Consider the following 27,765-nt stretch of genomic DNA (forward strand, 5'->3'; position numbering starts at 1 on the left):
AATGCACTCACTTTGTCAAGATAGCTGTAGCTCCACACCTTCCCGTCTACAAAAGAGCGAGACAGGATGCGTCCCTGAGGGTCAAATTCCGTCCTCTCACTCATGCTTCCCCTCTGCAGCCCTACAAGCTGTCCGGTGGCGGAGTACGACACGTTGACTACGGCCAGGCTGCTGCTGGGCAACCACATAGCTGGCCGGCCCTGAGCATCGTACATGATGCGCAGCGTGAACTTGCGGTGATCGTCGTAAATCTTTTCCGTACGGGTGTTGCGATCGAAATCGATGGAGAGGAGATTGCGGCCATGAGCCTAAAGAAAAGGAAGGCGTTTGTCAGGTAAGTTAAGTGAACTGCACATGTGGATTTTAACAAAGGAGTGGACAGGTTAGTAAAATTGGTTACCCTCAGCTTCCTCCCAAACACGGTGATCTTGCCCTTGGTCTGCTCCTTGCGCAGTCGCCACTCAATGGAGTTGAGACCATTGTCTGTAGGCAGAGTGATGTTCCTTCGGCCGATGGTTGGACTGACAGAACCCGCCAGGATGTGCGGCTCTGTGTGGAAACTGATGCCCATCCCATTGGCGTACATCACTCTTAGGGTCCCGTTGTTACACAGCTGATAGCTGTTCCTCACTTGGTCTGTAGGGGGACACCAGCAGACACGGCATCAAAGACAAGACGAGTGGCACACAAGACTTCCAGGTTCCAACTGAATAGCCAATGTCTTTTGGGAAGCTTCCACAATGAGTGAAGTGACCCGGAAATATGGGTGTGGCGACCATAATAAGAGCTGGTAAACACTAAAGTGCTTTAGTGCTTCCTTTATGACTTCCTTAAGCACAGGCTACAGCGGACTATGAAAGGAAAGAAGATAATGCTTGAGAACAAAGTGATGACTAGACTGCTAAACTGTCAGCCTAATGCCACATCTGGAGCTGATATACAAATACTTTGAAAACTTTTAACAATTTGTTAAACCAACTCGAAACGTTCCACTTTATTTAAATCTGCTGCTGCCTCATGTGAAGTATTTTTCAGCATGAGTTTACAAAAGCGCTATATAAATAAAGCTAATTAGCCATTTTAAAATAATGTAAAAGGGAAGGTTGTTTAGTTTAGTGTTGTGTGCTTATATCCTTGTTTTGGGAGCTGCTGCACACACTGCCAACTTTTAGGATTATCATTACTTAATTTTGCTCCAGAGATGCTGAAAGCCCCAATAAAGGATGAGTTAAAGTCGATTCAGCGGAGAGAGACAGAAAGAGAAAATACGAGTGGACAGGAGGGGGAGCAACATCTCTTAAGACAACACCACCGCTGTGACAGGAAAAGATATTCTTCTTATAAACTCCAATCTAACTAATAAAGTGGAAAGTGCTTCATCTTTGGGCAATTTCAGCTTCTACCTGGCACACTCAGGTCAACAGCCTCCTCATATTATCAAACAGCTTAGTGTAAGTGCAGTCTCTTTGCCTACATCTTTGCAAATTCTCCTCTGCACCTTTCCTTTGCTTCATGACGTTTTCCACTGAGGTGAATGAAAAGTGGTTTGAAAAAGAGAAAGTCTGACTATTCAACTGCAACCTAAGTTCTTGTGTTGAGATCCAAATGACAGTACCTCAGAAGAAGCGTAGTACCTAAATCTTAGCAAATCGAAACCTCAAAGTATTCGATTCAGGTCAGACAGTCGGTAAAAAAATTATAATCTATGAAATCAGAATAGCAATGTGAAGGTACTAGTTTCATGCAGAGGATATTGGCAATAGATAGGATATGAACACTGGTGAGGAGAATACATTACGTTTTATGACCTTTCAGGCAAGGATACATAGGATCATTCACTCTGAAAATTACTATACGTACAGTAAAAGAAGGTGAAAAGATAAAAAAACACTGTAGGTTCCATCAGACAAGTTGTATCATTTTATCTTTGCACTGCTTTTCAACCGTACTGCATTTTCACTGTGGTCTGGGAAATGTTACATAAGCTTTCTACTGTTTGGATGAGCTGATTCTGTCAGGCAAACTGCAGCCTGTGTTGACAGATTCACGTATTTACTCTGTTTTTTTACCGCACAAAATCCAAGCTTAGACCCGATGGACCAATCAGAAGTGATCCGACAGAACGGGCACTTTAGCATCTGATGGCGATGGGAAATCCGAGTCACAGAGGCTTACGTCAGTCGGAATCAGATCGTGTCCATTAAACGTTTGCCGACCTGATTTCTGACTCCTTCCCACAAACTGCGCGCTATTCTAAATAGAAAAATCCTCAGGCTAAAGAGACATCGCTCCACAATCAACATCTCTCCAATTTATCGACTTCAACAAGAATAGAGACAGATAAGCCCGTGATTAATGCAGAGGCTAAATTTTCCCTCTGATGTCTGAAAGCAAGCTCTCCTCCCCACCCCCGACCACAATGAAGTGATTAAAAGCGAGATCAAATTGTTTTCAGCTCAGAAATATCGAGAAGATGCAGAGTTGGGAGCTTTCTTTATTTCACTTACAAAAGGTGAGAGGGTAGGGGATTGGATGGTTGTCTCTTTGAAGTCCTGCCATAAATGACAGTAATCCATAAGGCCAATTTGTAATAAAGCTCCAGGCACATTTTAACAATGCCTCAAACAGACAAGTGAAGCTTTTTCCATTGACTTGGCAGCAACAGCCTTTAGATAAATCTTCTCCGCTCTCTCTGTCTGAACAACCTCGTAATAAAACAGAAGCGAGGTAGAGGGATAGCGAGCGTGCGTGAGAGAGAGAGAGAGAGAGGGTGAAATGAGAGCTGGAGGGCCAAGGAGAATTCACTGTGCTGGAGTTAATGAAGAGAGCGAGAAAGAGCCGAAAGTGAGGGAGACGGTTAAGTGAGTATGTCAGCAGAGAGCTGTGCTCAAACCCACACAGTGCAGTGGAAACCTTAAATTACTTACAGCCGTGTGAACAACTCTTCTCTTCTACCACAACAAAGGTGGACGACTAAACATATATGTAGACGCAAGGTTTTCTCAATGTTTTTGGACCGTAACGAGTCTGGTCTGGATTCAGACATCCGTCACACGGCACCGGTCAGTGGAGGGGTGGGGGGGTCGGGAGAATTCTTCTTCTTCTTCGTCTTTGTCCCCCCACCTCTCTAAACAGACCAAATAAGCTCAGGGATCATGGGAACTGTCAGTATGTGTGCGTGTGTTTCTGTCTGTGTGTAAGGAGAGAGCTTGAGGGATGAGGAGGATTCACTCTACACGAGTTAATGAATTTTGCTGTGATGATATTCAAAAGCAGGATGATCCCAGCTGGGATTAACTATATATTGGTAATTTTACTCCTTAAGAGGGGAGCGAGAGAGGGCTGGGTGTGGGTAGGGGGAAAGAAAATAATCTCCTGGAGCATGCACATAACTGAGTGAAAATTATAAGACTTTCAATTAGAGCCGGCAGGCCTGAGCACATTCAGCATCAGAGGGCGGCTGTGTTTTTTTGAATGCTAAGACAAAGCAGTGCTAGAGCCTGCATGAATCTCATTAGGGCGATGATACCACATAAACAGATCTGCTTCACCGTTATCAGGATTACTTAAAAGTCTACTCAGAATGACTAATGAACGATAGTTGCTTGATTTGCACTGTTCCATGTTGATAAGTTGAACCCAGCCTGTCTTTGTGCCACATCATTTCACAAGTATTTAAAAATTCAATGCCGGATCATTTTTCCTCCGTGTGTCCAGGTATGCGCTAAGCGTGTCCCCTACCTTGTACCACGGTGTATGAGGCTTCAACCGAGGACAGGTTGGTGATGACGGTGACATCGTCGTCTCTGCTCGAGCTCTCAATGTCGATGTTGATGGAGCGCTCGATCTCTCGGTGCAGACTTGTCACCATGCCCGTCGGGTACGTCACGTTGGTCAGTCGACCCTCGCTGTCATACCTGCGAAATGGGAGATTGCAGACTTGTTCATACTTGTGCCACCTGTGTGTTGAAAATCGAGCGCACACCCAACAGTCACAAAAAACAGTTTGGCAAGGGGGTGGGGGTGTTTGGTTGTAGATATAAAAGCTAACACTTGGGGGCAGCAGAGCACTTTGTGAAACTCAAGGAGAAAGCAGGAATCAGAGGACGGGAATTGATGGAAATGAACCCGACAGCACTCAAAGACGACAATGCAGACAGTGTCACACACTTACTGGTAAAATGTGGTCCATCCAGTCTCGTCAGCTTTGGTTGCCAGGAGGCCCGTGTTGCCGCTGTAGCTCATCAGAGCCACTTCTTGGCCCAAGGCTGACACACTACGCAGCCCCCCACTGGGGTCCAGTGCAAGGGTCACCACTTGATTCTCAGGCAGCAGCACCAGTCTGAGCAGGCCGGCTCCTCCTCCTTGGCCCAGCCCATCCCGCCTCACTTTCACAGTATTGTTGCAGTTATCCACCAGCATGGCCAGCTCGCCACCGGGGCTGTAGGTGAAGTTGAAAAGCGGCTCCCCAGTCACGAGGCTGACTGTCTGGATGTGAAGCCCCTCCCCGTTGAAGACGTACAGCTCCTGCTCCCTCGGAGACGCGACTTCGTACTGCGCCGATCCCACGTACCCGACGCTCGAGAGGGCAGGGCCGGGCCGGTTCGCTCGCACGGCTCGGATGCGTATGTTGTTGAGGTCTGCAATAAAAAGAGTCCCGTCGGGGGACACGGCCAGGGAAGTTGGGGAGTTCAAGCCAGCGTCGGGGGCGTAGCCCTCGTCACCATAGAAGCAGTTGCAGTTGACGTCGTTCTTGCAGTCGCAGTCAGAGGCAGCACCGGCCAGGAGAGAGATTTCTCCATTAGTGCTCACCTAAAAATAAATAAATGAACAAATAAATAAATTAAAAAAAAACACCCACACTTTGAACAAAGAAACAACCAGACAACCGCATACCTGTCTCACTCGGTTAATCTTTTTCTCATCTGTTTCAGCGATGTACAGGATGCCGGTGTGGGACAAGGCGATGGCTGTGGCACTCTCCAGGGCGGCGTGTATAGCCAGCTTACTGAGGCTGTAGTCAATGCCCGGCACTTGGCAGTGCATAGGCCGACCCGCTATAATGCTCACCTTTAGGAAACAATGCAGAAAGTATTGATGATCCAAAAAAGTAGGATGCCAACATAAGATTCCAAAGTAGTAAGTAGTATCTTCCTAGAACTAATTAATCAGTAATTTTCCTGCAAAACTTAGAATTTGAACTTTTTACTTCTAAATTGGCTTTAGGAAGGCTAATTGGGACGAAATCTTGTCAAAGCCTATGATGAGTGTGCACTCTAATGGGTTTGCAGCCCTGTATGTACAGACCTGGTGGTTCTCAGTGATGCGTAAAATGACGTTGTTTTCCAGGACGTACAGAGAGTTGTCCATGGGGTTCACGGCTAAGTCTGTGGGCCACTCAAGACGCACCTGACGGGCAGAAACAGAAGTTATACGATCTGTGAGACGGTATCTATGCCGAAAGGGTGCCAAGGTTCAGACAAGTCTCTTATTCATTTAAGTGACTGCGGCAGTGTTCACTTTCTTCTGATCCATTCATTTATCCATTGACTCTTTAATCCCTCCCTAAATCAGTTTCTCCCTGACCTCCCGGCTGGCTCTACTCCACAGAGTCATCATAGCTCAGCACTAAGGGAGCTCTTAGATCATCATCAATCACACCATCGGCTTTTGTCTCTTTTTCCCCACCTGGCTGACGTCCATGCTGGTGTCACAGCTCAGAGGCCGCACGGCGGTCAGGTCGTTAGCCCCCAGCAGAGTAGAGATGATGCCATTCTGGTCCACCTTGCGGATCATGGTGGCGTCCACGAAATACATCAGCCCGTTTTTATCCACTGCGATACCTGTCAGCGGGGGGAGATGAACACCGTGAATGACGACTCATAACTCAAACACTGCGGGGCCATACCCATAGACATTTTAAGTCAATTAAACTTCACTCTTTCAGCCGCTGAAAATGAATAGCAGCCCGGGCCGCTCAATTGCTCAATGCTTCATCGAATGAGAGGGAACACAGAGATGGAACGGGCATTGAACTGTTGAGAAATGTTAGTTTTGGGATGAGTCATTGGGATGCCGAGCTGAACTCCCCTTAGAGGGCAACCGCAGACGGCACGCAGATCATCTAGAATGGCGAGTGATCTCTTGCGCTTCTCTTCCTTCCTTGGTTTCCTCTTGATCTCTTTTTTGTTTTTTGTTTTTTGACACCCAACTTTCGACTTGTTTATACCTCTCTCCGTTTTATCCTTTATCACTGGGTTGGTGTCACCCCGTCAGTCTATCAGACAGCAGACGCTCAGAGAGGTGTGACTGTTCAAGTAAAGTGTGCCCAGAAATAACTTCTAGATGCACTGGGATAGTAAACAACAGATGGAGGATACAGCGAAGGGTGCACAGAGTAAATGATACGAAGATAAATAGGAAAAAGAGCGGAAGAGCTGGAGGAAGAGAAGAAACAGGAAAAGGGAGGAACTGACGCTTTCTGACTGCGTGACGGGTAAGAGAGAATCAGCAGTTCATTGTCTTCCCCGATCGTCCCATCTTATCTCATGAACCGTGCATACACACACACATGCATGCACTCTTGCATGCACACAGTGTATATATTCTAACATCTGTGGTGCTACATGTACACACATGACAAGAAATGTGACAGTGTGACATCCTTGACAGTTTGGTGTCACAGTGTTCTGAGATCCAATGATCCACAAAAATAATCCCATTATAAGTTTAACATTAACCTGGTTTATAACCTCCTTCTGTCTCTGTCCTGCTTTAGTTGAGTCATAAGATGGGCGCATTATGAAAAAAAAACCTCATCAGTGAAAATGTAAGCACCCTTAAATTACACGTCTTGTGAACTGAACTGTGGATCACAAAGTCTCCTCAACAAAACTCATTTCGAAGGATGTCTTAAGAGTCTGTATCCACATTTTATACTGTAATACAAGAAAATGCAATTTGAACAATATGAAGTTAACTGTGACGTGAAATTCCCCCTAAGTGGCTCACCTTTGGGGCTCATAAGTGTAGCTTCAGTGGCTTTTCCACCGTCGCCACAGCGCTCATCGAAGGGCAGGCACTGCTCCCCGGTCCCCGCCACGACCTCAGCATTATCCGACAGCAGACGACCACCGGTTAATGACCGCACGCGGTAAATCCGTCGCGAGTTTGTGTCTGAGATAAACAGCGCCCCAGATACCGGATCCACAGCCATAAAGTATTTATGGGTTGGGTTATTACTGAAGCAAAAAAAGACAAAAAAACTATAATTATCAGCCTGGATTTACATTGTAAATGATACTTTGAAGCGCTTTTGCATTTATTTTTTCCTTTGCTGGCATGTTGTTAATTTCTCATCCTGAGCCTCTTACCTGTGTCTGAAATCTTTGTTCCTTTAAGAAAAGAAAGGGAGACAGAAGCACAGCAAAACAAATGTTAATTCACACAGTCTGCACAGAGCAACCTACAGAGAGCAACACAAAGCTGGCAGTGGTGTGAAGAGCAACATTTAAAGATGTGTAAAAACACCCTGGGGAAATGTTATCTAGCACAGTCTATATTTCTTGCCAGTCCAAGTCTCTCACCTCACTTCTTTCATCTAACATCTTGTAAGCACTGAAAACATCCAGTCTTTATCCACAATTTTTCCTTTTCCTGGTGACTTACCTCAATATATCTGCAACATAGAGAAACCTCTAAATTCACAACTGCTTTCCTATTGATTACTATTCTATTAATTCGTAATTTACTGTCCCATAGATCTGGAGGTTTACCTCAGTTCCAGGATGCCAGTTGTGTTCATAGATGGGTAGACCCGGCGCACAAAATTGAGGTCCCCGACATACAGGCTGCCATCGATGCCCATTGCCAAAGCAACCGGAGCCAGCAGCTTGTTGCCGTCCGCGAGGCCATTACAGCTGGGGCACGAGATGCTGCGCCTGCGGCCGTTCCCCATGATGCTCGTGATTACTGGAGGCTGCTCTGTCACAAAGATGTTTTCCCCGCTGCCTTTGTGAAGGATGCCTGTGAACAACAAAAGACAAACAGATATATCAAAAGCAGATAAGGGCTCATTATTCCACAGGTAACAGTGGAATCAGCTACCCCCAATCACATCCACCCCGATGTAGAAATGGTTTCCTTTAACTCGTTGGTGGAGCCATCAAGAATGCAAAATTTATCTTGTTCAATGTTTTTTTTAATTTGATACCTGGAAGCTTTTAGCCTCGGCTGAAGTTGTGCATAGTGAGCTAATTAGCTCGTTCAAACCAAGCGGCAACCCTTAGGGTTGAAAAACGAAGCCAACATAAAAGTGCCAAAAAACCCCAAAACAAAATTACAGTTCCCTTTAATTGGTAGCTATCAGCTAATTCAACTCACTGAACTGGACTTCACGACTGGGTTTGCGGTGACAAATATTATTTCAGCTCATGTCCAAGAAGCCGAAGTTCCAGTTTTAATGAATGAAATTCTAGTATTATTTCACATTTATCTCTGTCTATTCGAGGAAACGACACGGACTTGGTAACCGAGCTTACTGGCACTAGCTGATCCTGCGCCAACACGGCAATGGCCATAATGCTAAAATTAAGGCCTCACAATTGGAGTTCACAAACCAATAGGTGAGATCATCTATCTTTTATATACAGCTTATGGAATACCACTCAAGCGATCCTGAACTAAGTTTTGGCAAAGGTGTCTCTGCCAACCACACCACCTGTCTCTGTTTTAGTAGCTGCTGCTGATTGGTCGGTGCACACTTTTAGTGGATGAGGGAGTCAAACTAGGTGAGACAACACTTCCTGTGAAAATCCTCACTGACAGGTAAAGTCTGGCAACTTCAACTAGAGGAAGCGCAGTGTGGTCTAACCCCTCTCCACCAGCACCACCAAGACAATAACACATTGTGTACTGTAAACCTGCTACACACAGGGAACGGGCTAAATATAAACTGGAAGGCAAAACAGGGGACAAACAGAAAAGGCTTTTGCATAACTATGAGTGTGTAAGTGTGTGTGTATACGTACCACTGCGTGTGTTGAGTATGTGGTGCTTGTTGAGCGACCAGCCGCCCAGATTTGTGGGATCCAATTCGTAGCCCTGCAGGAGGGCCGTCCTCTTCTCCCAGAGGATGAGACTGGCACATGACTCATACTCATAGCCCACTGACACTACATGCAGGAAAGAGTAGCGGCAAGAGAAACGAGAGGGGTGGGGTTGGGTGGAGGGGAACGTGCAAAATAAAGGGATGAGAAAACATCAAAGAATCATTTAAGAAACAACATAGGAAGAGAGGCTGTGAAACTTCATCAAAATATAATCTCCTAAGTTCATTTAAGGTGTGAAACACAGAGAAGCTAGTTAGCACCTGTACCAAAACCTGCACTCGCACCTTACTAACACTCTGGCATGCTGTTAAATCAATTAAAAAGCTTGCTAATTGGAAAGATTGCCCTTTAAACCTGCAGGCCACGCTGGCTGCAACAGTAAAAACTTTGCTCGTGGAAAAATAATGCCCTGATCGTGTTCGCGTCCTGACTGAGCCACGGTTAATTTGAGTAAATAAATTGAACAATTAAGGGAAATTAGTTGCGATCAGGTGTATTTTTGAAGACTACTCAGAGAGTGTTTGTGTTACGTGCTTGTTTTTGGGTTTTTTTCATGGGTGTGCTGTTGTGTTCCTGCTTGTTAAAGGGAAAAAAGTGTGTTAACACATCATTTCCCTCCTGAGTTAAAGAGAGTGCTGCTGCCAGCACATTTTCAGCTTCACTACAAGCAGTAATGCAGTATACCTGTGTCTGTATCTATGCTTAGCAAAACATAACCTAATCATCAGCCACGTATGTCCTTTATATTCTCCAGGAATTGGAAAATTGCTCCTACTCAAGGGACATTTAAGATCTTTCAGCGAATGCAATTTTCCAAACAGTGTGCCCCTCCACACGGAAGCCCCAGATGTCCACTGCATCTGTGGCCTGACAGCAGTGTTTGGCTGACAGCATCTGTGAGCGACTGTGACAGCAGAATGTAATAGCACTGAGGCTCCCCTGGACTCCTGCTTGCTGCTCCAGTAGTTAACTGCTAACTCCTCCTGATGGTTAATAACCCTTCACCACAGTTACGGCTGGCTGACTGAACCAAACGCGGCTTCAATGAAAAATAGACATATGAAAAAAAAAAAAGAGCCCTTCACTGGGGCCATATTGCGAAGTGGATCCAAGCTGGGTTTCTGGTGTATTATCTCTCCTTCAGGCTCACTAATTAGCCCCACTCCCTCTGTCATAACCAGTGCTGTCTTAGTGGTAAAGTGTCTAATGTATTCAGGGTGTGCAAGGCTGGGAGAAAAAAAAAGATCTGTGCCCGCCAGCACAGCTTTTCCTCCATCCATCCCTTCCACTTACCGACAGCTTCGGAAAGCCCGTAGACCCTTTGCCCGTATGCATCTGTCTTATCCCAGATGTAGGTATATGCCAAGTTGGGCGAGGCGTGGAACCACTTCTGGAAGAGGTGGCCCTCCACCGCGACCATCAGGTGAACCTTCAGAAGGCCCATGGACACCACAGCTGGAGTCATGGTGACCTTGAGGAGGGAGCGATAACCTTGGGTCCTGGAGCTTAGGTAGCACAGCTTTAAACTTGTGCCAGGCACCTCGATCTGCTCATGCAGCACCTGGAAGACAAAGAGAGGATGGCGGGAGAGAGGGATTAGGGAGGATTAGAGAAAGAGGGAGTAATGGGGGTCACGCTTCCACTGATGGCTGAAGGACAAGAAATGGCAAAAAAACAATGGGAGAAATAAAGGAATAGGAAAGAGGGAATAAAATGGGGGAACTATGGAAGCGGAAGGAGAAAGAGAGCTACAAAAAGATAAGCATACAGGAGAGTGGGAAGAGAGCGAGGGAACCAGAAGGAAGATTAGCCGGCAGCCAGAGGTCAGTGGTACTGCACCTGTGTCTCCGGTATGATGGGTTTCTCCCCTGGCTTGGAGCTGAAGAAGGAGGAGAGAGGGGATGCAATCACAAGTGGGTCAGGCCTGACGAAACCGCTCAGGTCACAGCCTGGGATCGTGTTCTCTTCTGTCTTAAGCACCAGAGTGTCCATAGCATAAAACTGGCTCCAGGGCAGCCACACGGTGCGCTCCTGGCTCAGGAAGGGGGCGCGCTCGAACCGAAGGGTCAGTGATGCACCACCATTAGCTATCAGGTCAAACCTGGAGAGGTTTGCGAGAAGAGGACGGGAATGAGGTATACATGGGGAGTGCTGTGGTGGATGGACAGGCCAAGTTACTTAGACCTAAACAGAGCTTAACACAGCAATTACTCCACAACAACAAAACACCTGAAATAAATATTCCGACATTATTAATTACGGTCCAAAAAAACAGTACACAGACCACAACAAGGTGACAAGTTGAAGGCCAACCTAGCCATCGGTCTGCTCTGAAATATGAACAAGGCGACGTTAGAACACACGTCTCATAACAGAAGTGATTTTATTAGATGTTATCCTTTTACCCTTTGTCACTAAATTATGGGTAACAGCTGTAGGTTAATGATTAGTAGAGGAAAAGGTCACACACACACACACGCACGCACGCACACAATTGACACGTCTTATGGGAAACGGCCAGAGCTGCGTGAAGAGCTGCGAGAAAATAACATAGAATCCGTGAGACCAAACAAGACCAGACGCTGACGTGTTCATTGAAGACCGCGTCTGGAATTAAACATTACAAGAAGTTTGCATATTTCTCGAAGAAACCGCTGCAAAGAAACAAATGATAAAAGGCGATTGCTTAAAGAATATGACAGAAGACAGGGAGAGGAGAAAAATGTATTTTTAATGCGTGGAGATCAGGCTGAAGAACCAGTGAATCAAATTTTGAAATAACATGTTAGAGATGTCAGCCAGACTTAAATTCAATAGAAGTTGTTGGGGGGGAAATTGGACAGAGAAGTCAAATCAAAGCAGCCGAGAAGCTGGAATTCCTGCAGAGGAACTAAAAAGACATGTAAGATGACTTAACTAAGTGTGTTTGGAAAGTGGCTATCAAAGAAGAAAAAAAACCTAAGAAATTCAAAAATTAAGCTGTTAAGGCTTTGATTCAACCTTGCTTTGATCGCTACAGTGAAAAAGAAAATCACATGTGAAATCACGAAATCAAATCAAGTTTAACAGGAGGAAGAAGTAAGAGGTAATGAAGTAGAAGGAAGAATTTAAACCCTACATTGCGTTATGCACTTTGTTTTTCCCTTTCTTCCTCTGCATTTGCTATAATGTACATGTGTTTTTCTTTTTAGCAGTTTCACTTCAGAGAAGATTCTAGTGTTACAATCCTCAGTTGTGTTGTTCTTGTTACAGACATTTACTCCTCTGCTATTTGAAATCTCCTTTTCTTTCATGTATCTAATTATTTATTCCACCAACAGCACTGCCTTCTCGTGGGATCAGTTTTCTAACCTAATCTAATCAAATCTGATTTAATAACAGAGCCTATGTGGTGAGGTAGTTTCCATATTTCAGCAAGGAGTGCTGGGTGGCTGTTGTACATACATTCCATCCTGCCGTGTCAGCGTGTATCCGTAGTGGGGATAGTTGACAAAAGACACGTTCACCCCCACCAGAGGGGTTCCATCTGTAGTCAACACCTGACCCCGAATTAGAGATGCCAAGCTGGAAGAAGACAGAGGAGACACAAGTGAGGGGAGCGAAAGTCAGCCTGTCAAACCAGTCTTCCCAAACCATCCATCATCTGATTTGATTAATCTCTCCATCTTTCAATCATCCAATTTGCCCATTCAATTATTGCCCTGCTCTTCCACCACTCATTAATTAGAAACAATCAGCTACCCCCACCGTCTAGATGAGCTCGTGTCAATCACGTAAACAAACCATGACAATATAGATGGGATGTGCACGTATTGTTAAGTACGGGCGAGAGATTGCATTCTCGAGAACTAATAGACGCAGATTAACATTTAAACATTTCAGGGTAGCGTCGCTTTGATAAGTTATTTTCTTTGAAACGTCCGATGTCAGCATGTGTAAATATATTCGGAGGAAAATCAACACAGTGGACAGCGCTTCACAGCTCTTCTAAATCTATGGGGAATCTTGGCTTGCCAGCAATTGGCTGTGGGATTTGTTAAGGTCTTGGCTAGCTGTACGAACCATTTCAAAGTCTATTTGATATTTGTTTTTGGAAATCTAAAGATTGGAAATTTTCCACGGCTCGTATTTTTTCACTTAAATGTCAAATCTTTTAAGATTCGCAGTCAGATTGCAGTCATGCACAGTCACCACACAATGTTACAGTGTTTGCAACACCAACGAAAGACAAAGTAAATGTAGATGATCAAAGCTTTTATCCTGCATTCCTACTTTCATTATTGGCTTGTATTGCTAGTTTGTGGGGCGCAGAACAGTATCACTACACTGTATGTATAGATATTCACCGGTGACTTCATATTATTCTCATATTTTAAAATATGAGATCTGTAATGTTTCTGTGAACGGCTCTTTTGTGTCACAGTCTTAAGATATGGCCTTAGTTGCTAGCGGTTGAATTTCCTGCCATACCTGGAGTTGAACGGGTTTTCCAAAGGGATGATGTGGGTGCTGTCCCGTCCCACAAGCATCTTGACGCGGTCGTAGAAGGAGCGGACTCGTGGCTGGGACATCGGGCTCTGCTGGATGACTAGCAGAGGGTCCCGGGAGCCCCGGCACAGGGGGCTGTTCTGGCAGGGACTCTGGATGCAGCAGTCTGGGTCCATGCAGTCTGTCAGTCCATCTGATAGAAGAAGAGCAATGATAAATGCTCTAAGGGACGCGAAAAAAAAAGAAGAAGCTTTGAATAATCTGTTTCTTTCACTTAGGAAAGTTTAATTTTGCCATCCACAATCAAGGCTCTTCTCAGGAGACCTTAATTTTATATTTTGTTTAATTTATTATTTTCTCCATCATCCTTTATTTCTTTGAAGAAGCAGATTTTGCTAATTGAATTCTTAAGGCACTATACGCCCCCCCACCCAAACTCACCTCCTTCGTTGTCCTTGTTGTCGGCACAGGAGGTCTCCATGGCAACACTGCAACCAGGGCCCCTCCACCCCGTCTGACATTCACAATGCCAACTCTGCTGGCCCATGGTGCACTGGCCGTTACCGTTACACAAGTTAGGACAGCCATCTGTGAGAAGAGGACAGGAGAGGGGAGAGGGAGGGGGGAGGGAGAGAAACAAGGTGATGTTTGTTTTATCATTAATGATGCACAGATGAAAACACACACACGCACGCACAAACACACGCACGCACACATATGCTCATATGGTAATGATAGATCAATGAGTCACACTCAGTGTGGTAACCAAATAATGGTAGCATACTGCCAGTGCTGATTGTTCAGGAATCAATTCCAATCAGGAGGTCAGTTTCCATGCACACCTTTCCATCTTTATGTCTCTGCACCTGAGGGATGCCTCCTAGTATGTGTATATGTGTGTGTGGACCGAGGTGGATAGATCACTTTATTCACTTACTGGATGGAGCCCAACCCGATCATCTCTCTCTCTTTCTCGGGTGCAGTTTCACTCTCTCTCTCTTACTTATGATTCAGTGTAGGTAATGGGATTCTGATGGCCTGAGAGTAATGCTTTCTCATGAGAGAATGAGATTATGCTTGACAGAGTGTGTGCGTGCATGCGTGTGTCTGTGTGGTGGCAGTCCATGAACTAATAAAGCTTCGCTTCGGCGTATGCAAAAAACCCTTACCAGAATCTACGACCCTGGAGCCAAGTAAGTTCTGTAACTAGCATAGCAAGGGCACCCTCAACTCAGGAGTGACTTTAAGGCAAGGCAGAGCGGACGTTTTGAGGTGCTCTGGATAAGGGAATTTGCAATTATAGAGGAAAGTGCCATTTTCTCACTTTAATATTATCTGGTAACTTTTGGAGGCTTATATCATATATACATATTTATATATGCTATATATATGTGTATGCTTTATACATGCCATATTTCTCTATGTGAGGCTGTAAACTGCAGCCAGTTATCTTAACATAAAGACTGGAAGCAGGGAAACAGCTAACTTGGCACTTATGTTATAATATCCATCAATCAGTTCTGATAAAACTGCACAAAATAACATGTTATATGCTAAAAGTGGAGTGCGAAAACTTACATTTTGTCATTTTACAGGAAGGTATGTGTGGGATTATTTCTTGCCAGGCAGCAGAGACTTCCTGGAGTGTTGTGACTGCGTGTTGGCCAGGAATCCAGGAGAAAATCCAGAAAGTTATAGCGCTATAGGGCACAAACAAGCCTCATGCATAACCCCGTGTAATAAGTTGTTTTGAATTCAATTCATTTATTTTTTTTTTTGTATAGTGCCATCTCAAAGTGCTTTATATTGTACGGCAAAAACCCTACAATAAGACGACCCCAACAATCAGATGACCCCTATGAGCAAGCACTTGGTGACAGTGGGAAGGAAAAACTCCCTTTTAACAGGAATAAGCAGAACCAGGATGGGGGGGGGGGATATCTGCTGCGACTGGTTAGGGGTGAGGGGAGGAAGACAGGACAAAGACAAACTGTGGACCAGAGTGAGACAGTTTTGCACATTGTACAGCGAAGCTAGCTTTTTCCTGGCTTGATGCTAATCTTAGCCAAATGGCTGGTCGTTCGTGATGAACAGATAGGCCTGAGACTACATCAATTTTCCACAAAATGTTCATTTCTTCCTTTTAACTGACTCCTATATTAAGACAATTTCACCGAATTGGGACCATTTAATATCTCCTAAATGCCACAAAATCAAAACTTTTTTTTAAAAATCATTCGATTCCATTTGATAATTTGCACCCATGCTGAGACAACGTACCCCATCAATGCCATTTAAAGGGGAAAAAAAGCCTTTAACTCCTGGCTTCCCTTACAACTTTCCCGTATCTTTCGAAATCCCACCTCTCTAATGCAAAACTGTCTGTTTGCCACATTATAATCTATCAAGGAGGGGAGGGGTGTGGAAAAAAAGGCATGATGACACACAATGACAATGTTTTCTCCAGCAGCACAAAGAGCCCCAAACAAACTTGTCACAGTGATTTCCTCTTAAACAAATGAGGGAGCGGGGTGCGACACTCTTAAGTCTACCCACGGGAGACGAAGGCAAAGAAAAGGGTTGACTGATAAAACAATACGTGCATGCACGAAAAGGCTCTCGCTCGCAAACGCACGCACACGCCTAGCACGACACACCCTGGAGATATGACCTGACATTTCTCACTCGGTACTATTGTGCCGACAGAGTGAGGAAGGACAAAATAACCCAGTAAGAGATTATGAATATGAAATGCTTTTCACTGAGTCCTGCTCAGTAGATTAATGAACATATTTTCACTCAAGTTGCACTGTAGAATTTTGCCCTCTAACAAATCGCTGCATCAATAAAGCCATGCATTATGAATACAAATAGTGCAATCTAAACCGTGGCAGCGGCTAAATTAACAGGCATTTCACCCCGATTGGCATTTTATCATATGTCTCAACCAACAGACGATGAGGGGGGAAAGTCAAAAAAGGACTTTTAGAGAAAGACGGCGCACCATCTTGTTTGTGGTGGAAGAGGTGGGGAGCCGGGCGAGCTTAACAACGTTACTCAGTTCAACACGAAGACTCAAATCAAAGGTTTTATCTTTAATTATGACCATTTTCTGCATCAGGGGACTGCTCATGATGCTGTATTAACAGTCAGCCTGGAATAGATTGTCCCCAAGTATTGAGCTCGGGGAACAAAGGCAGTTAGCAGTGATTGCCTGTTAAATGGAGTTGCCATTTAAAAGCAGCCAAATACTTATGAAGCACCCGGACAGGACAATCCATAGCGGGCATTGATTGGCTTGCCTGGGCAGGCCGGCACGAGGCTCCTCTCTCTTTAATGCCAGGACCCAGTCGATACCCCCTCATACTAACTAGAATAAAGTGGGATTTCAGAAACTATTAAGTCCACCCTCCCCAGTAATGTGGTTGGACTCTGATGAAATCCTCCTAAAAAGGAGAAGAAATTGCCTTGGGTTATGGGTGAGCACACACACACACACACACACACACACACACACACACACACACACACACACACACACACACACACACACACACACACATTATGTGGTGTGCAGTGTCTGTGGGTGTGGGTGTGGATGGTGGGGCATATGACTCGAAAGATATCGTGTAGGACTCCAAGGATGAAGTGAGAGGGAGGCAGGCGGAGATAGAGACAGATAGAATGAGAACAAAGTGTATGAAAGAAAGTAAGTCGAGACATTGTACTGAAAAGTTCCACCTTTCTCTCCATTCCCCTTGTACCCAGCTCTGCCTCCTTTAAAGGTCATGAAGTAAAGGTCACAGCCATAAATCCGCGATCAGAGCTCATAGATGGACCAGATAACGCTGTACTTTCTCAAATATACCCCACTTAGCTGCTTCTCCTATTCTTAACAAGCTACCTTTGAAATTACATTGATTGCTTTATCCCAAATTGTTCTTTGACCTGCCTCTCTGCTTCCCTTTGGCTCCGTCTCTTCCTTTTTCTTTTTTTTGCGCCCTGCCTCTTGCTCCCTTTTTAACCCTGCAATTTACCTTTTCTCTGGGTTGGCTCTTCATAAAACAATGAGAGCTATTCCATTAAGCGTAGAGGGTGAGAGGACACTCTCAACGGCGCTCCAGGGACCTGTACTGTCAGGCAGTCTGTGCCGCTCCGTGCAACCCGGCAGAGGTTCAGCTGCGGGGCTATCTATTAAGCATTCTTGTTGTGCGTGTGAGACAACTCACCTCAGACCCAAACTCGTCTCTGTGTGTTAACCTCAGCTGTTATTCTGTTTATTATTGAGTGATCTGACTAAACGGCATATTTTTTTGCTTTGGTGTGGTTTTGGCGGGGATGTTGAAAATCAGAAATTCTTAAATTAATACTGTAGGCCCTTTCAGTCACACAAGCATAATCAAGCACACACACGTGCACAAAATAAATTTAGCAGCCACTCTACCATGGCCACGACACTTGCCACACAAACCCAAATGTAAACACACACACACACACACTTAACAGTTCTGTATGTATTTGACACCACATTGAGGACCTGCATCATTGGGTTATGAAATACACCAATTACCTCCAAACTTTTTTACAACTTTCATTATTTTCTCCTCGTGTGAAGCAGATTGTGTTTACACAACACATGAGTGGAATACCTGAGTGTTTTTTTTGTGTTTCCAGGCTCCACGTTGGAAATATTAAGGAGAACACGCTCACACGCATGCACGATCACACTTTTCACAGCACAGCCCCTCGACACTGCTGATACCACACTAGGCTCTACGGTACCCCACAACACATCAAGGCTCAATGACAGCTAACCCCTGCTGTAGTCCACTGCTGTAATGGGAGTGCACTACATGTAGGGAGTCATCATTGAGGCTGGAGCCCTAATCTACGGACAGATAGCACCACAGAGTCTACAGAGCCAAGCCAGGCCAAGAACCCACAAATGCAGCAGCTAGCTTCTACCACCACAGGCTAAGAAACAAAACACCAGAGTCAGATACGGTACCTGCTTTGTCAACCATGCTCCCATGGTCTGCAGTGGGAGAAAATGTGCAAAAGGTAAGAGATGGGGAGAGTATTTTTTTTCTGAAAGAAATGCAAGCAACATCATGCAGAGCTGAAATGAATAACAGGCAAGCTGAGATAAGCTAACGCTGAGAGTGTCTGGTGCTAGTGAAGTGTGCTTTGCACCAAGCTGAGGCCTGATAACTCTTTCATCTTGGGCTGATGGTGCAGTCAAAGCTGCCCTACTTTCTGATGGGGGAAATCGGGAGATCATAAACTGTTATTCCCCTGTGCATATGTATGTGCCTATGCGTGTGTAGGTGTGTGTGTATATATATATATATATATATATATATATATATATATATATATATATATATATATTGGTGTTTTGTTTGGTGTGTGTGTATCAGATTGCAATCACAGTGCTTTTGGTGACAAGGAAATGAGACTTTGTGTCTCAAAGCACTGACGGTGAATCAAAGGAATCTGGCACTCATCCATCCAAAGTGACAGTGATGTCAATATGAGACAGTGATTGACTGACAAAAACGCTCACTCACACTCTAGCGCAACTGTGTGCATGCACACACCATAAACAAAGTGAGAGTTATTTTTTGATCGCAGTGAGGTGAAGTGGGGATTTTGTTTTGTGCCTTTCATCACATAACTTTGGTGTTTCAAAGGCCATAAAAACTAAAACTCCTGGGGTCTGCAGTTGAGAGGCAGCATAAAACAGCTAAATCCTGCTCTTGTGTAATCTCCCACCCCCACTTCTAAGAAGTTTGCACCTCTTCTCTCTGCTCGCCCACCTTCTACGTCAGCCCCTTCTTCAATTCCCCATGGCCTTCCTCCTGCTTCCACTTCTGATTTCCAAATTCCTTTAAGAAAGTATAAAGGAGCTGCCATTTTAGTCTGACTGGGTGCTGGTGTTTCTGTGCACACCCACGTGTTGACACACAGGCACGCACGTCAAACACACACCTCCAGACACACGCTCACGGGAACACACTCACCGATGGTGCAGTGCTCTCCGTTCCAGCCCTGGTGACACTGGCACTTCCCGTCCTTGCAGGTTCCATGTTTGATGCAGAGAGGGTTGCACACACGCTGGTCACAGCCTGCACCGGTCCAGCCTTCCTCACAGCGACAGGCTCCGCCCATGCACACTCCGTGAGTTCCACAGTCCACTGAGCAGACCTCTGAAGGAGAAAAGATTTGGATCACAAACAAACGGTGCTAGACTCAAAAGTCAGTGTTTCCTGTATTTATTATTTTTAGTATTCTAAAATTTCATATACAGTCACGTGAAAAACCAAATACAGCTCTTGATTCAAAAGCTTTTAACCAATGATAACTTGAAGTAATTGTGTTTTGTATAACTCAGTCGTTCACATTGTTGTGGAGGAATTTTTTTGCAACTTTGCTTCAGTTCATTGAGGTTTGCAGGCATTCATTTAAACTGTCTTAAGGTCTCCCCACAGCTTTTCAGTCGGCTTGACGTCTGGACTTTGACTGGGCCACTGGAGCATCCTGATTCTTTGCTTTTTCAGCCATTCTGCCGCAGATTTACTGGTAAGTTTGGATCACGGACCAGTTTGGGTCAAACTTCAGGTGTTGGAAATTTGACTCTAGACTCTACACAGAGTCATGGGCAACTCAGTGACTACAAGGTGACCAGGTCCTTGTCCTTTCAGTTTGATGACAGGCTTGTTTTGCAAAACAGCCTGAAGTCATCATGCCTCCATCACCACACTTGGCAGTTGATTTTTGGATTTGCCAAACATCTCCACATCGATTCTTCAGTGGAAAAGACACAAGAAGTCTTGTGGTTTGTTCAGATGCAGCTTTTCAAACCTAAGCTGTGCTGCCATATCCTTTTTTAGAGAGAAGAGGCTTTCTCCTGGCAATCTTTCTAAATAGGCCAATCACAGTGTTCAGTCTTATTAAGTCTTTTTCTATTTGTACTCTCGCAAACTTTAACATTTAACATGTTAACTGAGGTCTGCAGAGTCTGAGATGTAGCTCTTAGTTTTTTTGGAATTCCTCTAAGCATTGCATGATGTGACCTTGAGGTAATTTTGCTGAGACACTTACTCCTGGGAAGATCTGAATTCTCCAGTGCAGGAAACGGCAAAGACGTGCTTTTATAGACGTGCTTATATTTGCAGATGATCAATTAATCCGGTGCATTTGATTAGCAGCTCCAGGCTGCTACTTACCCTCTTTACTCCAATGGAAGCAGTAAGGGTGCACTTAGTTTTTCACAGGAACACATGACTATATGTATTCATAATGGACACTACTGGGCAGTGAACATGGTTGCTGTTCAGATACATATATGATCTTTTTCATGAATAACATAATAGCAAATGTTACAAAGTACCAGTTCCTAACTTGAAATGCCTGTAAATATGGTGGTATCTGAAAAAAATATCTGCAAAAACTTCATTTTCAATCCTTTTAGTCAATTTTTGAAGCTAGAAAACATAAATTTGTCTGCATTTGATTTCAAATCACATCGGCAAGTGCAAAAATAGAGAACCTTGAGCTTCAAAACAATCAAATCCACATTACACGAAAACACAACTCTCTGTCATGTATTTTTAATTAAAATCAGTAGTTATAGTAGTGCAACAACAGGGTTTATTTCCTGAGCTTCTATTACAGTCGCTGTCTGAGAGGCTCAGATGTTGCAGTCGGCGACAGTGCATGTGGCGAAATGTGACAATCCCGCTTGTGTGCTCAGGACCCCTGGTGTGCAGGGAACGCGGTATGTACAGACGTTTTGATACACTTGCTGAGGGATCCTGCAGTGTGAAACAATGTTGTCTTTATTAAAGTTAAGCATTGCTTCTCTCATAACAAATGCTGGTGCTCTCGTCGTGCTCCTGAGGAAGCGTTCCCAGGCTGGCATGACGGAGGTGGCTGTCTTACTTTCTAAAGTGGAAGCTTAACGGCTTCATTTTATTGAGATAAAGAACTGTGAAACCTCCTATCCCATCTTGGTAAACTGTATGTGTTACTATCCGCAGTGCAAGAACACCTCCAATACATTCTTATGAAAGCCTTGGAACTAGCATGCCATTATCTCCGCGGTACTAGAATCACAGAATTGGCTCCCAGAGCAATACATAACCAATTAAAAAAATTCTGATAGTAATCACGAAGGCTTAACAAAGTTAGGATTCCTACCTCATTTCTGAGTAGCTCACTGAATGCAGCCTAATCATACCTCTTGGGTCATACAGTCTTTCGAGTCTACAAGATTAAAAAAAGTTTTACTTTGGCCTGAACTGAGATGTGTTACAGCTACCTTGTTTAGACATTATAAATTTCAAGTGCTTGTATTTTCTTATTGGCTGACCCTATAAACAGCAGGTCTGAACAGCAGGTGGGCGGGGCTTCTGCACTCAAACAGTGTATCCGACATGACCGTATTTGGATCATTAAGGAGTTTCGAGCAGTTTGAAGCCCAAGCTTTTGGTTCGTAGATGCAACTTATACATGCTCTGAAAGCCCAGCCATGTTTAATATGTGTCAGAACACAGGGACAGAGTCATTTTATTCATATTCCTTTTATGCAAAACCCAGAGTACTGTAGTTTGGTATATAAATAAAAGTGTTCTGCCTTTCCCAAATTAGAATTTTAAGCACTACCCTGATAACCATAAAAATCTGTCATTACCATACTGTCACTGACAGTCTACTGAGAGAGATAATTTTATATAGTCTTGATAGTACAAACTTGCCACATTTTTATTCCTGCATGTTCCAATTTGGCTTCGATACCACAACAGTTGTTGTACCCTGTTTCTGAGCATGTTGTAATTTTTTTTTTTTTTTTTTACGATTTGGTAGATTTGGTCCAAGTGTAGCTCGAAAACCAGAACAGTATGAAATAAAATGGCAAACTAATTAGCCATACTGGGACCGCGAAATATGTTTGGACAAAGGGTAATCAGCAGTTATTTCTTTCCAACTTTCAAACCCACAACCCCCATTTTTACCCGATGTATCTGACTCTCGCAGCTGAACCAGCTTTACAATCGCACTCACCCATGGAGCAGTCAGGTCCCATCCAGTTGGGGTCACAGCTGCACAGCCCAGTGTCTGGTATGAAGGCACCGTGGCCATGGCACTGATCTGGGCACTGGGCCCTGGGCAGTTCGCAGTGGAGTCCTCCCCAGCCTGGCTTACAGTGGCACTCCCCGTTCACACAGATGCCATTGTTGGAACATGTTGGATCCATGCAGTCCACTGGATTAAGCCAGCAATACACCAATTTAAAAGAAAAAAAGCAGAAAAAATAGAAATTAACATACAAACTAAAAAATGTCATTACAGAGCTGACGACAAAAACAAATTAATGGTTGTTTTTTTTTTTAAAAAAACAGACGTGACAGAGGACATCATTTCACTCTGTGTTTATAAAAAGATAATGAAATAAAGTAAAATGTTACCAGACGTATTACTAAAGCAATTAAAGCACACGATAATGAATAGCTAAGTCTATAATTGGGGCACAGCAGCAAATGCGTTCCACTCTGAAAGAGCAGTGCGCTTCGCTGACACATCATTTGGTGTGAGCTTTTCGCCCGTGTGGATGTGGAAGTGTGTGTGTGTGGTTGATTTGTGTGTATGCGTGTATCGTGCCAATACACGGGGAGAATCTGACACTGTCAGTCTGCCAGGTTGACAGGCAGCTCTGAGTCCAAGCAGTGAGTGAAAACCAATTTGACAAATTACCTCCTCCCGGCAATACGCACACCCATCCCACCCACCCACTCGCTCGCCCGCCCCTTCTCAGGCCTCCTCGCATTGCTCTGTCCCGGTCACTTGCATTTTCCTCTCTCTCTTTCTCTCTCATCTTGTCCTCTTCTTTGTGACATGGCTCTCCCCACCTCCATCTCCTCCCCCTTTTTCCACCACCTCGGGCATGATTGACCCCGGCGCACACGCAGTATTAATAAAAGCAGCCCCCTCGCACACAACCTCGACCCTCCATTTCTGTTTGCCTGGCAGAAATGGCGGATCACAGTTATCGATTTTCATGTCGCTGGCACTTCAGGTAAATTGTTTGAGGGACTCTGCTGTGATGAATATCAGATTTGAGGCTGGAGTAGAAGGGGAAAAATTGGATGAGAGGGAGATCGGGGATCGGCGGGGTGGGAGAGAAAATTGAAGCGCAGAGGAGAGAAAATGCTGACCTTGTTCTCAGGCCCCATGTTTTGACTCTTTCTGCCACTCATCTCTATTCTTCACTTTGCATCTCCCTCTCTGCCGATCTTCTTCTTCACCCCTGGCGTGCTGCTTTCTCTTTTCCTTCTTCTCAACCTATTCTCTCTTTCTTCATACATATTCACCTCTCACCACCCTGACTCCAGCTCCCTCCTCAGCATCTTTTTATCCCTTTATTTTTTCTCCCTTGCTTTCTGATGACTACGATCGCGGCATGCTGATCCTTCTTAACAAAGATCAATAGAAGCGATTTCAGCCCTTAATAAAATCTGTGATATGTTTGGCTGCGCCATCATACTTCATCTGTATACATGGACGCTCAGTCAGCGTAAGATTATGCCATGATAAGCTGTCTTCACTGGTGTTAGAAGGGGTAAATCTGTGAAGTTTGTTGTGCTTCACCTTACTTTCAAAGCGATCACACAGAACAGTTTTAAAGAAAAAAAAAACAAACATGCACCATTACACCTCCTGCGCTCACCCTCTGCACAGTTTGGCCCTTTGTAACCGACGGAGCACACGCAGTTTCCATCAGTGCAGGTGCCGTGGCCGCTGCAAAGAGGGTCTATGCACTGTGTGACAGGGACGTCGCATTCGGGTCCTTTCCAGCCGCTGTAACACACACAGGAGCCCTTGTCGTACTGGCCGTTGCCGCTGCACAGCACCGGGCATGCCGCTGTAGGAACAGAGAAACGGAGAGATTAAACCCTGCGCATAAGAACAAACCAAACAAACAAACAAAGAAAAAAAAAACAATTAGCAAGCTTTTTAAAAGATCGCCAAAGCGGCGAAAAGTGCACGTCGCCCACCCACGCAGATCCACATCCCACCGTGCAGGAGGGTTGAATAGAGTGGCTAAGGGGCTGGAGAGCGCCAATGACATGAAGAGTAATTACAGGCAGAGGTAACTAAACTATTCATCAAAGCTGTCTACCCCAGGTGAGCACAGAGCCAGGGAGTCGTTAGCTAGGGGAGCTGCCATTCATCATCAGTCATCTTGTCTCAGCTCCACCTAAGGCCATGCACCATCTTGCTACTCTTAATCCTCTTCTCCTTTTTTTTTATGTTTTATTTTTGCACGAAGCTGAAATGTGTCTGCTCATCTAATTAGATAGCGGAAATGACAGATTTTTTTTCCTTTTCATCCTTGCTCCGACGGAAGAAGCGCATTCGTAAACAGCTAATACCTTTGGAGCAGTCCATGCCATGGAATCCTGGGAAGCAGTGGCACACACCAGAATTACACTCTCCGTTGCCATGGCAATTGCGCGGGCACTCTTGCACTGAATCTGTGAAGAAGATGAAGTGAGACAGAGAGAGGGAGAGGCGAGGGGTGAGACAGTGTGACGGCAAGCATCAAAGCCTTCCATTAAACCATTGGCACAATTCATTCTTTAAGATACTACAAATTGAGTCGAAGCGCTGCCGAGTCTCACAGTCGCACAGACATCAAACGCCCTCCTCCAAGATTCCATGAGTTTCTTTTTTGTCTGCATTTTTCATAATGTGGCAGGAATGTATTATGAATCAGCCATTTTGATGAGATGGGATCCACCAATGCTCCGCTCATAGAAAACAAGAGTATCCCCCTCCACTCTCCTTCTTTCTCTTCGACCCTTTTCTATCCATGGCTCACTTTCTCACTCCTCACTCATGTCCGGCCCCACCGAGGTCACTAATATTTCATCAAGCTGCGGATGTTTGGTGCAGCTAGGCCAGATTTTAGCTGGACTCTGAGCTGCTCCATCTGCCTTCTAACCTACTCACTAGAAATGAGAAACAGTTTGGTGGGAAGGAACGGGGTCGGTGCTAATCATAATCACAAGGAGGACACTTGGACTTTTATCCTCTCTGTTCTATATGCTTCTTCCAACTTCCACTCTTCTTACACAAAGAATGACACAGCCAAGCCTCACTGCTTCTCCTAACACTTCCCCTACTCCATGCACCCCCCCCTAAATAAAAAAAAACTAAAGCCCCTCGCCTCCCTCTTTACCCTAATGCCACCCTCTCTTCCATTCTCCTCTTCAGCTCCTCCTCCCGTCCTTCACTCCACTTCATCCCATTCTGGCTTTGCCCCTACCATTAGGCCTTTCTTCCAACTCCCCCTCTAACTACTCCACTCTCATTCTGCCCCTGCCGCCTCCGCCTCTCCATCTCGCCACTACTCCAACTGCTGAAAGCTCTACCCCTCCGTTATTGACAGTGAAGGATTCTTTCACTCCGCTTGACTCTTTCCATCCAACCCCGCCTTTTGTCCTTTTGTTCTCCTTTGGCTCGAATGCAACCGAAATGATCTGGTTAGGATCCTAAAATCATTCTGTTTACAGGGCCGTGTGACACTGTGGTCCTCACCCACCTCAAAGATGAAGGTTGTTTAATGTAAGTGTGTGGGGTTTTTTTTGTTTTTTTTTGTCACACTGTTGGACATATTAGCGTGCCCAACTATGTTTTGGCAAACGTACATTTTTAACTCACTGAGCAGTCTTTCCTACTTGACAATGTTACTATGGTTGTGTTGCATTGGCAACATTGTTCACATGCTGCCGGGGAGCATTTTTGCACGTCGTGAATGTGTAAAGTCACAGAGTAACTGATGGGGAATCTATTTGACTAAAATAGCAGCCTTGCTTTGCCGCCAGTGGTAGAGAAAGTTTCTGCGTGCCTCTCTCTAACCAGCTCCTAAAATCCGGTGCCTAATCTCATTTTCACTGCCGTTCTGCTTTTCCCTGCCGCGCTGCCACCTCTCCGCCCACAGCGACAGATGCCGACTCTGTCTCACCCATGACATTCGTGCTGAAGGAAACCGTCTCTCGCTCCCGACCGTCGTTGTAGAAGGCCAGGTGCCAGGCACCGGCGTCCAGGTACTGGACAAACACCGCCTCATTGAGGACCACGGTTTGGATACTCCTCCTCTCCCGTGGAGACTCCACCACGCTCCACTTCTCCTTCCCATCGAGGCGCTCCATATAGTCGTACTGCAGAGGAAAACGTGTGAGAGCAAGTTCACTTTTTCAGGCTTCAGAAAATGAGGCATGGTTTTATATGCTTGAGGAATTTGGTAAATAAGATAGCTGGCAAATGACAGTGAAGCATGAGGAAGGGAACACAAAGCTCCTCGCAGGGTTTTCTTTGGGTGTCTGTGTGCATTGCAGGGGAGTGTTTTTACACTTGCCCCGACTGTGCAGTTTCCCCAGCTGAAGTCAGGTCAGGCAGTGAAACAGCTATCTGAATGCAATTATCCCTTCCTACAAATCGAATCCATTGTTAATGGAGTAGCTTCTAATTAATAAGAGGCAGTAAAAGTTACATTACTGTGAAATTTAATTAAGTGTAAATCTTAGTCTAAATTAGTTTTTTCAAACAACTATTACAATGAATCACAAATGAATTTTAAGATGTCCCAAGAAACAAGCCCATTTCTTTCTTTCTTTCTTTTTTAAAAATACATTCTCCACTCAGATGAATATGAAGATTATTTTTTCATTATGATGGTCCTTGTACAGATTTTACCTGCGCATGCGAAGGAGGCAAGCCCTTGCGGATGTACACCCCGAAAAGGGCATCTTTGCCGAGGGAGATGTTGAACTTCAGGAACTGTGGTTGGCTGAGGTGGAGCAGGGACCTCCAAAACACTCCCGGAGGGACTTCTTGGGTCACCCGCCTCCCAACCTCGATGCTGCCTGAGTCTATACTGCTGTTCCGGCCTGCCCATGGACCTGGAGCAAAGGGGAAAGAAACTGCATAATCTGTGATTCCAGACATTGATTGGTACAGTCAATAGTTAATCATCGCACTTTAATGGGAATAACCTGGCACAAACATTGAATGGTATAGAGGACACGCACCATTAGCTGTGCAAACTGTTCAAAGTTTATACTAAAACGAATGCTGTTAGGCGCGATATGCGGGATGCAAA

The 27,765-nt window shown here is 44.9% G+C and overlaps 1 protein-coding gene across 15 annotated transcripts in view; it reads right to left on the bottom strand.

The window, feature by feature from the left end:
• The window catches only part of tenm2a (teneurin transmembrane protein 2a), a 219,546-nt gene that overhangs the window by 5,385 nt on the left and 186,396 nt on the right, over positions 1-27,765 (bottom strand). For 8 of the 15 annotated variants that reach the window (XM_082504195.1, XM_082504196.1, XM_082504190.1 and 5 more), the window contains 23 exons: positions 27,360-27,586; positions 26,629-26,824; positions 25,034-25,135; positions 24,328-24,522; positions 22,665-22,865; positions 19,622-19,807; positions 18,607-18,633; positions 14,040-14,186; positions 13,581-13,791; positions 12,555-12,674; positions 10,950-11,211; positions 10,404-10,671; positions 9,030-9,173; positions 7,776-8,025; positions 7,374-7,394; positions 7,012-7,241; positions 5,689-5,843; positions 5,308-5,409; positions 4,897-5,070; positions 4,175-4,812; positions 3,742-3,917; positions 401-636; positions 12-308 (listed from right to left, as the gene is read on the bottom strand). In XM_082504195.1, coding sequence (XP_082360321.1) covers positions 12-308; positions 401-636; positions 3,742-3,917; positions 4,175-4,812; positions 4,897-5,070; positions 5,308-5,409; positions 5,689-5,843; positions 7,012-7,241; positions 7,374-7,394; positions 7,776-8,025; positions 9,030-9,173; positions 10,404-10,671; positions 10,950-11,211; positions 12,555-12,674; positions 13,581-13,791; positions 14,040-14,186; positions 18,607-18,633; positions 19,622-19,807; positions 22,665-22,865; positions 24,328-24,522; positions 25,034-25,135; positions 26,629-26,824; positions 27,360-27,586 — 4,565 coding nt within the window. The remainder of the gene's footprint in view (positions 1-11; positions 309-400; positions 637-3,741; positions 3,918-4,174; positions 4,813-4,896; positions 5,071-5,307; positions 5,410-5,688; positions 5,844-7,011; positions 7,242-7,373; positions 7,395-7,775; positions 8,026-9,029; positions 9,174-10,403; positions 10,672-10,949; positions 11,212-12,554; positions 12,675-13,580; positions 13,792-14,039; positions 14,187-18,606; positions 18,634-19,621; positions 19,808-22,664; positions 22,866-24,327; positions 24,523-25,033; positions 25,136-26,628; positions 26,825-27,359; positions 27,587-27,765) is intronic. The other 7 variants (XM_082504198.1, XM_082504201.1, XM_082504191.1 and 4 more) reach the window with 3 other exon arrangements.

Source organism: Aulonocara stuartgranti (assembly GCF_965226115.1).
Source record: "Aulonocara stuartgranti genome assembly, chromosome: 2".
In the NCBI taxonomy this organism is placed as follows: domain Eukaryota; kingdom Metazoa; phylum Chordata; class Actinopteri; order Cichliformes; family Cichlidae; genus Aulonocara; species Aulonocara stuartgranti.